The sequence below is a fragment of the Chiroxiphia lanceolata genome, chromosome 4 (genome assembly GCF_009829145.1).
Source record: "Chiroxiphia lanceolata isolate bChiLan1 chromosome 4, bChiLan1.pri, whole genome shotgun sequence".
Classification (NCBI taxonomy): domain Eukaryota; kingdom Metazoa; phylum Chordata; class Aves; order Passeriformes; family Pipridae; genus Chiroxiphia; species Chiroxiphia lanceolata.
This window is the reverse complement of record NC_045640.1, coordinates 9,323,356-9,339,008: the sequence shown is the minus strand read 5'-3', so window position 1 is coordinate 9,339,008 and position 15,653 is coordinate 9,323,356. Positions and strand designations below refer to the sequence as shown.

Here is a 15,653-nt window from a genome sequence, read left to right as displayed (position 1 = left end):
ACTTTGTAACAGAGATCAGCCATGCAAAAGTAATTCCAAGCTCACTTCTGCATATTACCTCACAACTGTCTGAGACAGCCTATGCCTGAGCCTTGTCAGCATTTTCCATGAGCCATGGAATAGCAGCTTTAAAAAAAATTGTTTATTCTTGCCTGTTGCATTAGCAGTGAGTGGACTAGGTTATGTATGGCCAGTCTTTTCCATAATTTTAGGATACTCACATGCATTGTGGTAGATATTCTGCTTGCCCTAGGTATAATAAGGCGTGTGAAACAAGTGAGCTTTCAGAATTGACCTCCTACATGATCTACCCAATGGTGATGCTGCTGTAAAACAGAGCTTTTCTGAAGCTGGCAGTTGTCACTAATAACATAAATTTTCTGTACCTGTTTCATATGCCAACACAAAGTTCCAGGCACAAACTTAGAAAATATAAAACCCTCATCTGCTATTAAACATCAACAGGTGATTGACAATGAGAGATTTATATAGCTCACTGATGAAAATAAAAAAAGCTGTAAAAGCAGCCAGATGAACGAATGTGTATTCACCCATACATTCACTCATTTATTGGGCATAAATGACCACATATAAAATGAATTTAATGGCACTCCATCTCGTTTCCCACATCAACAACTCGCAGCTAGGACTTGGATTAATTGGCAGATGCAAGAGAGCAGCCAAGAGTTTGTGGCTATTATGACTGAGCTTAGCTTGGCTGGAATGTAATGCAGATCAAGGCAATGCATGTCTGCCAGATATTGTGTTTGAGAAGTTTGTTCTGCCTTTTCCTGTGCATAAACAGTTGACTTCCGTCACCATACAGCGTTTCTCAGAAATTCTGGAATGTCTTATCGCATTCTTTTAAGACTTATTTCCTCCTATTTCTACCTGTTCTCAAAGTTTTATTTTGGCATTGCTCAAACTTTATGCCCTGTGGCTTCTTTGATTTTTTTTTTTAATTTTTTTTTATGTGTTCATATACTTTATGATGTGTGAGCTCATTTCCATATCCTAAAATTTGTTTTAATTTTTTTTAGATATTCAGTACAGGTAAAAATAAATCCATTGAGATCTCTACTCTGCATTAAATGTGTTATTCCACTTTATACTTAAGCTTTTTTAAAATAACAAATATGATTGCTAATTTTTTTTTCTAGGGCTTAAAGAAACTTGTTATTCATGTGTTTTAAAGACTTAATGCAGTAGAAACTCTTTGAGATGTCCATTATACCCCATTAATATATGAAAAGATACAGTGAATTTTGGAGAAATTATGAAAATATTCAAGATATTTGCTTTGAAAAAGTAATAAATTATATATGCCTTTTTTTGTTTCATATCTGCACTTATTTTCTTGGAAATAATTTGATGATATCCTTCTATACTGTTTGCTAGAAAATTTTTCTCCATTTTTTTCACTCTCAGAATAAGACAGCTATTCCCTTTTAGGCATACAGCCCAGTGCTTAGTAGAACCACCTTTTAAAAGACTTGGTATATCTCTACTCTCACAATGCTTATTAGATTTTCTGCAGTTTGTGGCTTTAAGTTGTTTTTCTGTCCTTACAGACCTTTCCAGATTGTTTAGCTCTGCTAATTCCTTCCCAGGATAATGAGATCTACTACCCTGAACGTGTCTTCTACCACAGAAATCTGCTCTTTTTCCTACCTAGTAGATGTCTATCAAATAAAGTACTATGAAGCAAAGTACTTGCAGAGCAGTGCTAAACAAAGCAAGGTAAAGGACAAACAAGTCAGAGATGTGGAAATAACCTGAGACAAGTAGGCAGGCAAGGACAGGAATGTAGGAGGTGAAGTACTGCACATTTGGAGATTTGAAGATGGTAAAAATATTGATTATGGTCTTGAACTTTTCCCAGCATATGTGGGAACGAGTAATGAGAACGGTGTCATAAAATGGAAAAATACACTTCATGCTAGAACTGGTAACTGTGTATTTATTTCTTGCAGGGCTTCAGGAATTGTGCTATTTCCACAACAAAATCTGAAGCAAATTCTTTTTCCGCTTGAGCTTTTTTCCTACAGCAGTTTCTATAACATTGCAATAACATTCTTTGTCCAGGTGCCCACACGGTGCTGTGTGAGCTGGAGTCACTGCCTCAGTGCCACTGTCCAGCATCTGAGACTGCTTTATACCCATTCACCTTCCTTTTCCAGATTCAAATTTATTAAAAAAAAATACATTTCCATTAAGGATCTATTTTACATCCTACCTTAATTCAGCACTGAGTATTTTCATGCATTGGATGGCTTGCTTAAAAATTTCTTATACAAATAAGCAGGTAGTAATGTCTTCTTTTCAACATTATGGTGTTCCATGAGTCCAAAGACAAAAAAAAAGTTTTATCTTGAAATAGGTTCTCACAGTACCCATTTAAAACAAATTAATTGTAACAAAAATAAATTATTTTGTTGAGGAAACAGGATGAAGCAGAAAGCCCACTGGGGATTTCTAACATGGCTGCTGCAATTCTGAGAAATTACACACCTCCCCTTTAATTTTGTTTTTCAAAGGAATAAATATCCTTTAACTCAAACTGCAGGAATGCTGCTCTGTATTACAGAAGGAATCAAACATTTGAGTAGAAACCAATCATTGTCAATACAAGCAGAAAAAAAGCATTTATTAGGAAAAAGAATGAATAGTTTTGATTAATGACTTCTGTTTGCTCAAGCAGTTTTGATTTATATAGCAATTTCCTACTTTATTATTATGTGTTCTTGCATGTGGTACATGAATTTGCAAATACTCAGTTTGATAGATGTGATGCCTCTCTGCCCAGTGCTCACATTTCCCACTGACACACTAGGAGGTGTTGACTGACCATTTTGGTTTTAACATTATATTAAAAGAAATATTTGACACAAAGCTCTGAAATTTTAATTTCTTCCCAATGTTTCATGATTAACCACAGACCAGGAAATGCAAAGTGACTGTTGGGTTGCCATGAGTATATGATGCATGTACATCTGCACTGATAATTGTGTTAGGCAAGGTTTTATTGTTATTGCTGACACTGCCAATCATGATTATAGCAATAAGACTATTTCTGTTTTTCCCAGTCAGCCCTTTCAAGCTGAAGTTTGGATAATGCATAATCATCCTCAAAATCCTGGCAGCAGTTCTCATTGTGCGCATAATTGAGTTCTAGTGTCATCTTTCACTGTTAAAATTTCTCTAGTACCACCAGTCCCTCCCAGCAAGTCTCACCCTGTGTCTTCCTCAGTACCGTGATCTGAGAATTTTGTTTCCCTACAGAAACTTGTTTCTCTACATGACTTCTTACCCACTGTGTTCTTTCTGTTGTAGCGCTTCTTTTTCAGAGAAGGGAGCAGCTGACATATTCAGTGCCTCTCAGTTGTCTCTAGCCTCTGACTTCAGTAAATCTGCAAGTAAATTCTGTTACTGTTTTCCTATTTCTTGCCTTTTCCACGCAAATCAAATTATACAGTACTAGGAAAGCAGTATTACATTTTGCATGGTTTCCCTGGTTTCAGCATTCTTCAGTCTTGGTACTGCATCTCAGAAAGGTCCTTAGGTAAGATTAGCTCTCTTACCAGATTCTTTTTTCTCTCCTGGTTCTGGATAAATGCTTTCTCAAGTGTCTATATAGTTTTCTGCCAGGTTCTTTGATTCCTGAAATCTTTCTGCTGGAGATTGTTTCAGGAAATCCTTAATGATGTCTAGTTTCCTAATTCTACACCTATTAGCTCCAATTGCCACTTTGTCCTCTTACTCAGGTACAATTGGGAATCTCAACCTACTTTGTTCAAGAGATCCATGAACTTTTGACCTGGCATAACTAAGAAAATAAACTATAAGAATCTCAAACTAGCAGAATGATTGACTTAAGTGGGAATAATGTTCATTACATATGGAAAACCCTGTATTAAATTATCCAGTTGCTCACGTTTCTTAGCTAAACTGAGCAGTGAAAAGTCCATTTTACCTTTGAGCATTTAGTAGCATTCAAAGGAGCAATGTGAGCTTCTGCAAAACTGAAGACTATTTGCCTGATGAAGGTTTGAAACTATGTTCAATTTTATTTTTCTTCTTCAAAAAAATCTGTACTGCCCTAAGGACTTTCTTAAATCTGATTGCACTCAAAGCCTGCCTGTTTAACATTCAGAATGCCTGATTATACCAGCACTAAGCACAGACTAAAATCAGTATATGGGCCAAGTAAGCAAAAATTGGTGGCTCTGCTGATTTTCTAGGTGTTTGAGTATCATAATAGTGAAAGACTCTCCTTCAAGAAGATACACAAGAATACACCTACATTTTCTCAAAGCACTTTAGCCAAAACTTTCACAACAAAGCATCTATCATGGCAAAAACCCCTCATAACAAACGACAGCAAACTTTGGTTTTAAAAATGCAACCAAATTGTAAGGAACAGACTCATGAGGAAACTTATTCCCAAGGGGTACAGATGTAATCAAATATCTCGGATAACAATTCATCTCCCATGTTCCAAATACAATTTGTGTAGGTATTTGTTTTCAGAATGTGAGTAGATGATCGAGATTTCCCTCAATACACTTCCCTTTAAACCAAGTGATCAATATTCTTCAGTGCTTTCTGTTGTCAATAATGTCAGCATCCTTTCTGAAGCTGCATTTGGATAAGGTGGCACACACTTGATTGCAGAGTCACAGCTTTTTATTTTTCACATTGCTAAATCCATTAGCCCTTCATAGGACTGTTTACATCAGTGAATGGGAACTGGGCAGGATGATGCTTTGCTGGGAGTGATGTAACTACACTCTCTGGTTCAGAAACAGTCAGTGCTGCTGTTCTGTGAAGCCCCACTATTGTGGAGCTCTGTAAGGCATATGGATAGATTCAGTGCATGCTTCTATCAGTCATTTCTTGATGAAAGGTTGGATATTCCTGTTAGTGAAGCCCTAATAATAGCCTTTTTAAAACCAGCTTTAGGTCAGACTTATGCTTTGAGTCTGTAAGCTCTCACATCTTAAAGAAATGCTGTTGCTGGAAATATCTATTTTTTCTCATGGGTCAATATTAAATTCTCCTCAATCTAAAGAACTAATAATATAGTAGTAGGATTTTTCCTAGCCAAGAATTTGATTGAAAAGGAAAAGAGAAGATTAAGATTAAAATAAATATTTTCATTTACTATGGACTATCACCACCAAAATTTGTATAGAAGTTGTGCATTCCTGGCTGACAACAAAAGCCTTTAAGTGCTTCTGTTCGCATCTTACAATTTTGTAGTTATTAAATGATTATTGACTTTAAATAAATTTTCTGCATGGGTAACAAATTACTTTTAATTGAAAATGTGTGATTTTTGTTTGTTTGTTTAGGAAAGGTATTCCAAGTGAAGAAGTGAAACATGCTGATAGAGAGCAAGCAAAGCGTATAGTTTACTCCGTGGTTTATGGAGCAGGTAGGTATTTTTTAGCAAAAAAAACCCAGCTGCAATAAGTTTATACTTTATACATAATTTATGTAAGTGGACTGAATTGCTAAAGATAAATAAAAATTTGTCAGGGTATTACCTTTTTATTTTTATCAAGGATTATTAAATTATCTACCCAGTATCAAAATTATCAAATTGCCATATACAAAGATTATCTGATTTTGTATTTATTTGCTGCTGATGTAACTGAATAATTTGCTTTATCTAAAATGAGTTTAATTTTGAGTGTACTTTGCATTCTCTCAGTATCTAGATAGAGATGAGAATAACTGCAATGAGATTAAAAGAACTCCAATATTGTCTCAAAGCACATTTATAGAATCACAGAATGACAGCAATTGGAAGGGACCTCTGGAGGTCATCAGATCCAACCCCCACGTCCAAGCAGGGACACCTTGAGCTGGTTGCCCAGGATTGTGTCCAGATGGCTTTTCAATGCCTTCAATGCTGGAGAAAGGCCTCCTTGGACAACCTGTGCCAGTGCTTGGTCATCCTCACAGTGTAAAATGTTTACTGCCATTTCTTTACCATCCAGAAAATTTGCCAAAATCCACTGTTCCCCATCCTGCCTAAGTCCAGCCCAGGTCCCAGTTAAGTCAAGATGTTCGACGTACTTTCCAAAACTGCCTACCATTTCTTAAATTTTGCCCAGCTCTCCTAATGGTTCACGCATGGTTAGAATTACCTTTTCTGGGGAGACAGATGTTTGTATATCATCAGCCTACAAGCTGTTGTGAATTGGATTTAGTGAACAGCTGACTAAACTTTATGTAGGTCTTCTGGAGAAATCCAAAAGCTCTACAGAAGATGAGTACTTGAAAAACTCATTTGGTAAGTGAGAGTCCTGGGCTGCAGGCTATATGTAACTTGTAAACACTTAATGCTGCATCTCAGGTTCCTGAGATGCTTTCTAAACCATCTTTTGCACTGAGTCACCAGTAGTCCTTGAACCAAAGGCAGAATTGGCCAGGGCATTCAATTTATTGTTTATGGCATTCAGCTGGGAAGGGAAGAAAAACACTTCAAATTGAGCTCTCCGGAATATCTCTTTTGTGTATAGGGTGTGTGTGGGTTATATACACACATATAAGACTAAATATATATATACGCATACACCTGCATTTTTACATTAAGCTGTATTTAATTTTAAACATCTGTGTTTAAAATCTGCATTAAAAAAAGCCCAGCACTTGTTCCCTGCAATGTAAATTCGGACTCCCATTTCCAGCTTGAATGGTTTCATCACAGGGTTATTTTACAAAATGCAAGCAATAGCACTCCTGCCCCTTGTTCCAATGCACATGCTGCACATTTCCTATCCCCTTCAGTGTGGGTGGAACAGCAGATACCAGATGTAATCAGGCTGAATCACCACCAGTTGAATGCCCTGTAGTTCTGTATATAATCAGAAGTGCCTCAGTTACTGGGGCTAGAGCCTCTCTCAGTGAAACCTTTGTCTATCTACTCATGCTATAGAGAACTTCCATGATTAGATTTAAGCACAGTATTGGCACTCCCTTGCTTGCTTTGAAACAGCCACTGAACATTTTTGTGCAGCAGCGCTTAAGTATCTCCTTTACTCACTTACTTTGTGTCCCTCTCTCTCAAACGAGGGCAGTTGAAGCACCTCAAAGATAATAAGATGTTTCCAGTTCATTAGCTGTGTGATCAGTTCCTAATTAAGACATGAAATGATATCATTAAACTACTTAGATGGAAACTGGGCTGACAAAAAGTAATTGTTAGATACCTGAAATTGATGGACTGAATTCCATTCACAGTTTGTCTCCCTTCAAAAGATGGCTCACTTTTCATTAAGAAGACATTTTGATACAACTGAAGAGTGTGAATAATACTTCTTTTAGGATTAAAAACTACATAAACATTCCCTGAGGAGCTTGCCTCTATTATGCTTACAGGAGTTAATGAAAACTTGTCATGCAGTAAATAGTATTTTTTTTCTTTTTGTTTTCTTAGCTTTAGGTTATCCTTGGTTTATGTTTTCAAGGTCTTTTCTATAATTGTGGGGGATAATAAAGAAAGAAGGTTTGTTATTAGGAAAAGGTTCTTTCCCCAGAGGGTGGGTGGGTGGGTGTGGGAACAGGCTCCCCAGAACAGTGGGGAATTAATTCAGTTCAATGCCATAAATTGACACAGAGGGATGTCAAAGTGTTTAAATGAAAACTAATGCTATTTTCAATTTTGAAAGATGGTATTACAGAGTGGAGAACACTTAAAATTACAGGCTGCTACTAATAATTCCCCTGGCATAGATAACTCAAGGAGAGTGCTCAGGGAAGCTTTAGTCCACTCCTGGGCTTTACTTGGCACGGCCTATGCTCCTGTGTTGTGGAACATGATCTGACACAATTATGTGGCTGTGCCTTCACCTCTTTTTGCTTCCCAGGAACTGTATTTCCCTGGGACCTTTCAGATGTCCTTGCTAATTTTGTGCCTTAATTTTCCTAGTATTTTATGCAATACTTTGTTCTCTATATTAATAGTTCTTTAAATGGATAACATGGACAAACTTAGATGTTACAGTTCTCTAAGGAAGCTACAGAAGTCTTCTAGCTGTTAGCAATATATGCTTTAGCAGATAAATTTATCATTTGCTGACCCAGGAAGAAAACCCAAATTAGTTAGATGTCAAAAAAAAAAAAAAAAAAGTACAGACCTATAATAGCTCAGCAAGTGTCATCCTGGATGTCTTGTGAATGTCTTCCTCTAGTCCCTTGTCCAGACTGGTGTTCCTGCAGCTCAGTGCAGATCCTGGCATGACTGAGAACAAAATGCTACAGAATTATTCTGAAATGCACATCAGAGTGACAGTGTTGGCATTTAGGTGGCTGAAATCCTCTCTCTTTTAAAAGTGCTAGATAATTTTTCTTGACAGTATTACCGTGACAAGGACTATTCTGTGCCTTTTGTGCCTTGAGACGTCGCCTCTCAGCTTATGTTCTTTGCAGACACAGGGCTGGTTCTGTGTTGCTGTGCAGCTGACACAAATATATCTGTCTTTCAAACTTCACATGACTAATGTTGATGTACGTTTTATTTTTACTGGAACTGTTTGGTTTATAAATGTGTTTCAACTGTAGCTCTTAGTTTATATTTTCACACTTTGAAAAACTGTCTTCAGGTTTTTTCCACATTTTTATAAGTGCTTTTAGGTCCAACGTAATATATCTTGTGTACCTATATTCTGTCCAAAAGCTGTTATTCCTTTCTCTCTCTGTTGAAACACTTTTTTCTGATTTTTCTTTTCTTTTTTCTACCCTTTTATCTCAAAACTTGGACACAGATTTTTACAGACATTGAGAAGCCTGTTTGAAATCCATGGGGCTCAGTCTCCTAACAGCCTTTCTAAATTCAGGCTGATTGCTTCAGCAGTTAAGTTTTTGTGATTTCGACACCAGCTCTAAAGCTTCTATCTAAACTCAACCTCACACATCTCAATTCCTTTTTAGATCTTCATTTATGTTTGTGTTTGTTTAAAATTGATTTCATGTCTTTATCTACTCTTCAGAGTTTTCAGATTTCTACTCTGAATTAATAAAATGATACTTAAAGCTTCACAGAGTTATTCTGTGAACAAAAGATTTCAGCCACGTTATAGGTATAAGTTTTAACTAGGAATTTCTTAATTACATAATTCTGGTATACTTCTTATTAATTATATACTTAGTCCAGTAACTTCAGTAAAACATTCAAGCTGAGAGTTAAACATTTATTTTGTTGAAATGTGATTGTAGTATATCAGATCCATCCTCTTTCACAGAGAGAGCTGAGTAAAGTTAATTCCAGTAATTGTGCATGTAACAGTGCTATTGTATATAGTGGATTTCTGTTCTGCTTTATTGCATAATAAAGATAATTTCTCTGCCACCAGGTAAAGAACGTCTTGCTGACTGCTTGGGAATTACTCCTCTTCAAGCCAGTCAATTTATAGAGAGTTTTATGCAAAAATACAAGAAAGTGCATGAATTTACAAAGAAAACCATTGAGCAATGCCGAAATAAAGGTAATCCAAAGTCTGTGACCACATTTTTTGTACTGATCAGCACTGTTTGATAGTGGTGAAGACAAACATTCAGCTCAACCCAAATTCTGATAGTTGTAATACAATAAAAAAGATGGAAGATCATTTCTTGGTGAATCAGGTTTGGGGTTTTGTTTCTTTTTTTAACCCTAAGAGGAGCTGCTTAAGCCTGTCTGCCTTTTCTCAGAAAGATGCTAACAGAGTAAGACATCTGTTCTCAGAGTGAACCCTACTTAATGTCAAGTTACACGGCGTCATTTTGACATATGATGTACTCTAACACAAAGAAGCCCAGGGAATCTTTTACTTGATAAATAGGCTACATGGCTGCTGGACCGTGGAAGCTCAGCCAATTACACAGCCAATTTTTTAAAACTTATTTTTTATTTGCATCAGTCAGAATTTATGTGCTTGAAGTTCAGGTGGTAGCTGTGATGACAGATGTGTGCAGAGTGCTTCTTGGAGCCAGCAGCTGCAAACTCTTCTTGCATCAAATTTGCTGTTCGTCTACATATTCATTTATATTTAGTGAATCCTAGGAGTGCAGTAATTTGAGGAGAGAAAACATAGCTGCTTGAAATATTGTCTTTTAAAAGCTAATTAGCAGAACTGTCAAAATTGAGTTCTTTTGTTTCTTAATAGGGCACGCAGTACTAAGACATTTTGTAGAAATAAATAGTAAATTTACAATATAATATTACCCACCATTGTATGTCATGATAGAAACATGTAATTGACTTCTAGTCATGAAAATGGGTAGTATTCCTTTTTTGTACTTTGTAGGGCCTACAAATCTGCTGGAAGCACGAGCTGTCATTGTGTCACGCAGTTGTGTTCCTTCATTCGTTAATGTTAGTCAAGAAAAGTGAAGCTACTGAACAATATATTTTCAGCTAGAATTGAGCCCAACATAACATACCTAGTAAAATACTACACAGTATTACACATTTATTATATATTTATGATCTACTTAAAATAGCAGCATTCTTTTCTTAAAAATGAATGCATTTCAATAAACGAACTTCTGTGGTAGAGAATCTGGTTTATAAGTTCCGTAGACAAGAGTGTCATGACTAATGTTCTAATGTCAAGGCACACTTGTCTAATTACTTCTTACTCCTCCTTGCACTGCTGTCTATCAACCATTTTTTAAACCATTAATGGTAGAAGAGCAGCCTCTTTAGGCTGTACAACCTCTAAAAATCTGCAGCAGATCAGCATTATTTAATATTTTTCTTGTTAATCCACCTCAGATTCTAACTTTCCAACAAAAACATTCCAACCTGGTGAGGTCATATTAAGGTAATTTTTCTTTATCTGCAGTTCAAAGGTGAACAGCATCCACCCTACTAATATTATTTAGGTATTATGAATGTCTGATATTCCATGTAGACATGATAAGCTCATAAATAATTATTTTTGATGAAGATATTTGTTATTGTATTTATTACTATATTGCTGTTGTTTTTTAATGAAATTGTTGACATATTGAAAAGACTTCTTTAAGACCTCATTCAGATATGTATTTACAGATTAATCATTGACCCCAGACACATCCTCTGCCACTGTTACATGAAAGATGGTATTTGTCTGGGGATGCTGATCAGTTATGAGTATTGCAGGGACAATTCTGTTGTGGAGTCACACCTCATGGGAATAAGGAGATTACAGCAAATCTGTTTTTACCTGAGAATATAATATTTCAACAGTTCCATCTTTAAATACTGTTCTTTGTGGAAAATCTTAGTTAAACTGGAAAGACTGATTTGCCAAAGAATATCCTAACCCCCAGATAATTGGGTTCCTTGCTCCAAAACTGGTACTTTTGGTATCAGCATATACTAATTCATAGAAAGCAGTATTAATTCAACAGAACCATCTTCTTCCTCTTCACATAAACCTGAGTATGTGCTGTTCATGGTAAGGTTGTAACTTTTTCTTTGAAGAGGTCTCCTTACCACTTGTGCATGGCTTGGTTGCCACAGAGGAAATGAAGCCGTGGCAGACTGAACTTCCATATAATGACAATTCATGGGTAATCAAGGGGATCAGAACTATAACAGAATATTTTTTTAAAGATTTATTTTTAACATGGATGACTTTTAATTTTTCTTAAAATAAGAAGTTTAGTTTTGAAGATAAGCTAAGTTTTTTGTATGTGTTCTTTTGACAAGAGCATCCTCACATCTCTTTTCCCTCTTGACTCTTCTCTCTTGCCCTCCCAAGTAGTTTTTTTAGCACAATACATCGTTAGTCCTAATGTAAAACTTTAACTGTGTTTTCATATGTTTCTTTTAAACTAAAAACCCCCACCACACTAAAGTTAAGAAAGTTTGGCTGTGAAAGAAACACAGAAATGCCACATAAAGAAAATGGGAAAAAAAAGATATAATTTGGGGTTTTTTCCCCCAAAACTATTTTATATTTTTGTAATATATTCATTACTGATTTAATTACTTTACAAATTGATTTTTCTTTACTATTCCCAAGTAAACTACTCATTGCATGAAAAGCTCTAATTATGGCTGCTAATAGGTAGCTAATTCTGCTAGGTATTTATAGGTTCATCTCCCACAGAGAGAGTTTGGTGGTTTATCAGTAGACATTCCTAATGAAAATACAGCTTTAATGAGCAGAAGTTTTCCTTGTATAACATGTACCAATTCTATGAGTGAAATAATTATTAAATCCAAAATACAATAAGCATTTAAAGTTTAAATAAGGTCTGTTTTCAGAGTACAAAATATTAAATTGACTCGGGCAGCACATAATTACAAATATCTATATTATCTTCAAAAGGAATGTTTGAAATTTAATCACTCTGAGAATACTAATTTCTATTTAAATCCTACCAGGTTATGTGGTTTCCATAATGGGACGTAAAAGACCCCTGGCCAATATCAATGCACAGGATTACAAACTGCGCACTCAGGCAGAGAGGCAGGCTGTCAATTTTGTTGTTCAAGGTAAAGAACTGCCCACCTACCTTCCTGCTTATCTACCTGTCTTTTTATCTCTGCTTGGCTTTAGTGGGCAACAATTCTGGTAATCTCAGAAGAATGAACATTCTAGTAGTCTACTGGAGGAAGCGTGAGGTTTTACTACGAAAGAGAAGTTAAAATTATGTCATCTGACTATCTTGGAAATTGCTAGTAAACAACAACAATAATAACAACAACAACAGTATAAATGTTTTGATACATTGGAGTGCTCTGTGGTGGTTAAATAATACATACTGTGTATAGAGAGAATATCTGGAATTCAGTTCTTCTGATTCATTGTTGTATTTAAACATTTTCCTTTCTAGTTTTCCTAGTTTGTTATTCCAGAAGGGTTTCTGTAATTATGCTGCTTACAGATTCTAGCTTTTATTTTGCCAGATAGCTCTAGTTTAAGAAATATAAAACATTACAAGAGTTGTGTGTTGTTAGTATTTGTTTTGAAACCCAACTGGTTCATTGTAAGAAACATTCAAACTTAATTCTGTGAAGGGCAAGAAAAAAGATGTTTTTTCACAGAAAAACATTGCCAATTTACCATATAGATTGAAAATGTAGAAATCAGCAGTAAGTGCTTACATGCTAGTTAATCTGATGCATTAATATACTCTGTTTAAATCACTTGGGGTTCAGTTGTGTACAGAATTTAGCTACCCAAGGGTAAAAAACAACCTGAGCTGCTAGTCCCACACTGAGATGCTTCCTACTAAGCTATCCCTTGGAAGAATTACTTTTTAATTGGGTGATGCTGACAGGGTTTTCCTTAAGTTATGTTGGAAGTGTACAATTTACAGGCAAGTGAAAAGCGCTTTCTAGACATGGTGATGGAGTGCTACTTATAAAGTGATTTGAATTTTCCTTTTGAAAGGATTGTGTGCTGGGGTTTTTTTTTCTCTCTCCAAATATTATTCATTTTAATGTTTTGTCTTTAAAATGGCGTAAGTATTTATGTCATGTTTGACAATCCTTATAATTTGTAACTGACTTTAAGTACTGTCTCTGCAAGGACACCCACAGATCTAGAATTCTAATATATACCCTTTTGCTTGAGTGATAGTTGTGCTCAAGTGACGATGCCTTGCTGTAGGAGGCCCCCACCTGTAGAATTTTAAAATATCCTTGTAAGATCTGCAGCAAAGGTTTATGGGCATACCTGTCCAGCCTTCTCCAGAGCCTCGTGCTCAGTTTAGCTGCTCCCATCCAGCTGGATGGAGCCCCTCCAGGTGAAGGCACGATGCTTGAGCCAACACAGCAAGTCCTGCTGAGCTTACAGTGCACCATTATTAAAGAAACATGACCCTCTGAGCAGAACTTGCTCTGTCCATCTGTCCCAAGAGCTGGAGCTGAGGCAAAGCTATCACAGGACTGTCTACCAAACACTCATCCCTAAGTACCTACGATAATATTGTCATAGTTCATTGTTGGACAAATCTGATGAAAAATAATGTAGTTGTTACTCAAAATATTTAATATTATAAGGTGTGATAAAACAAGGATGAAAAACTCTAAAATATTTGGTATTTCATTCTAGACTACAATGATTTTTTAATTTCAGGATTTCAACCATGAGATAATACTTTAGGAATGTAAAAACTTAATAAATTATATTAAAACCTTTTATCATAGTTAGTGAACTAAACTACATTTAATTTATGTGTTCTATAGTTATACCTAATAGTATGATTAATTTAAGTAGTTTGCATTTTGGTTATGGTAGCAGCAACTGGTAACAGAAGACTTCTTCTGATGCATGACAATATTGAGAGGAATGTAGAGTCCCACCTTTTACTTACTGCAACTGGGTTTCTCACACTTCTTTCATTTTTTCTCTTTTTGAATATTTCCAGTTCAATAGTTTTCAGCAATGTACAGCTTAATATTCTTCACTTATAATTCAACTCTACCTATCCACATAGAGCAAACCGTTCATTTTATCTTTTATTATTTATTTATAGTTGTGACAAAATCAACCAGAAGGATATCATTATTTTCTTTTTAAAAATTTAAAATAGCTTACCTCTGAAGATCATATCTCAGAAAAAATGATTTTGATAATTCTTTTGTATTTTATTACTTTACATTTTTTCATTAAGAATATATATAGAACATATGTATTGTGATGGACTAAATGCTCAATTACATAGTTTTATTCTCATGATCACCTGACCTTTGCTGAAACATCCTTTCCTACCTTTTATACCAATGTGTCCCTTTTTGTGATGTATTGAATCAATTTGACACATCATTTGAACAGGAAAACAAGACAGGTATTTGAGGCTAAACTCACAGTCAGACATTGCCGTCTCTCAGCCATAGGTCTGCACTTGATACAGTCAATGACCAAAACAATCTCAGCACAGGATTCAGAGGAGGCAGTTTGTCACAGAAAACTGTGGAGGAAGTCTGAGTCCTCGTTCTCTTAGACATTCTCCCTTAGCCAGAAGTGCCAGCCCCAGGGAAGTGGTCATGGCACCAAGCCTGACAGAGTTCAAGGAGTGTCTGGATGGTGCTCTTGGACACATGGTTCAGATTTAGTGTCCTGCAAGGAGCAGGGAGTTGGACTCGATGATCCTTATAGGTCCCTTCTGACTGGGGGTATCCTATGATTCTATTACTATCTCCCAGCACAGTACCCTTATTACTTACCTACCTGGCTATTCCTTATCCCTACTCTGAAAGTTGAACCATTTGGAAGAAAGAATTCAAAATTCGTTGAGTTACAGGGTGCGAGAAGGTTACAGGGTGCAGTCTAGGACATTTAGGATATCTGATGGGACAAAGAAGATTATGGCTTCCAATCCTTACCTAAAGGATTGTTTCTGTATTTTATCTGATAAATCTTTTATGTCAAGTATATGGTTCAGAACAGAGCCTTTCACCAAACTGCAGGCCTGGAGAATCATTCTGCCTCTTGATCACCAGAAATGTGTTATCTATTATGTACCATGACACTGTTTTATGCACCACTGCTCTTAACACTGTAATGTAATGAATATATGAATATACATCAAATACACATGGAAATATGAAAAAGTACAAAATTAAGGTTCCAAATTGAAATGCAGCACTGAAACAATGTTGTGACCTTTTGTGACAATAAATTTTAATGGATTTATAGATAAATTTTAATTCAAACTTATAT

General features: G+C 35.9%; 1 protein-coding gene across 4 annotated transcripts in view; it reads left to right on the top strand.

The window, feature by feature from the left end:
- Nucleotides 1-15,653, top strand: part of POLN (DNA polymerase nu) — a 93,217-nt gene that overhangs the window by 55,160 nt on the left and 22,404 nt on the right. For all 4 annotated transcript variants that reach the window (XM_032686500.1, XM_032686501.1, XM_032686502.1 and 1 more), the window contains 3 exons: nt 5,355-5,437; nt 9,363-9,494; nt 12,368-12,478. In XM_032686500.1, coding sequence (XP_032542391.1) covers nt 5,355-5,437; nt 9,363-9,494; nt 12,368-12,478 — 326 coding nt within the window. The remainder of the gene's footprint in view (nt 1-5,354; nt 5,438-9,362; nt 9,495-12,367; nt 12,479-15,653) is intronic.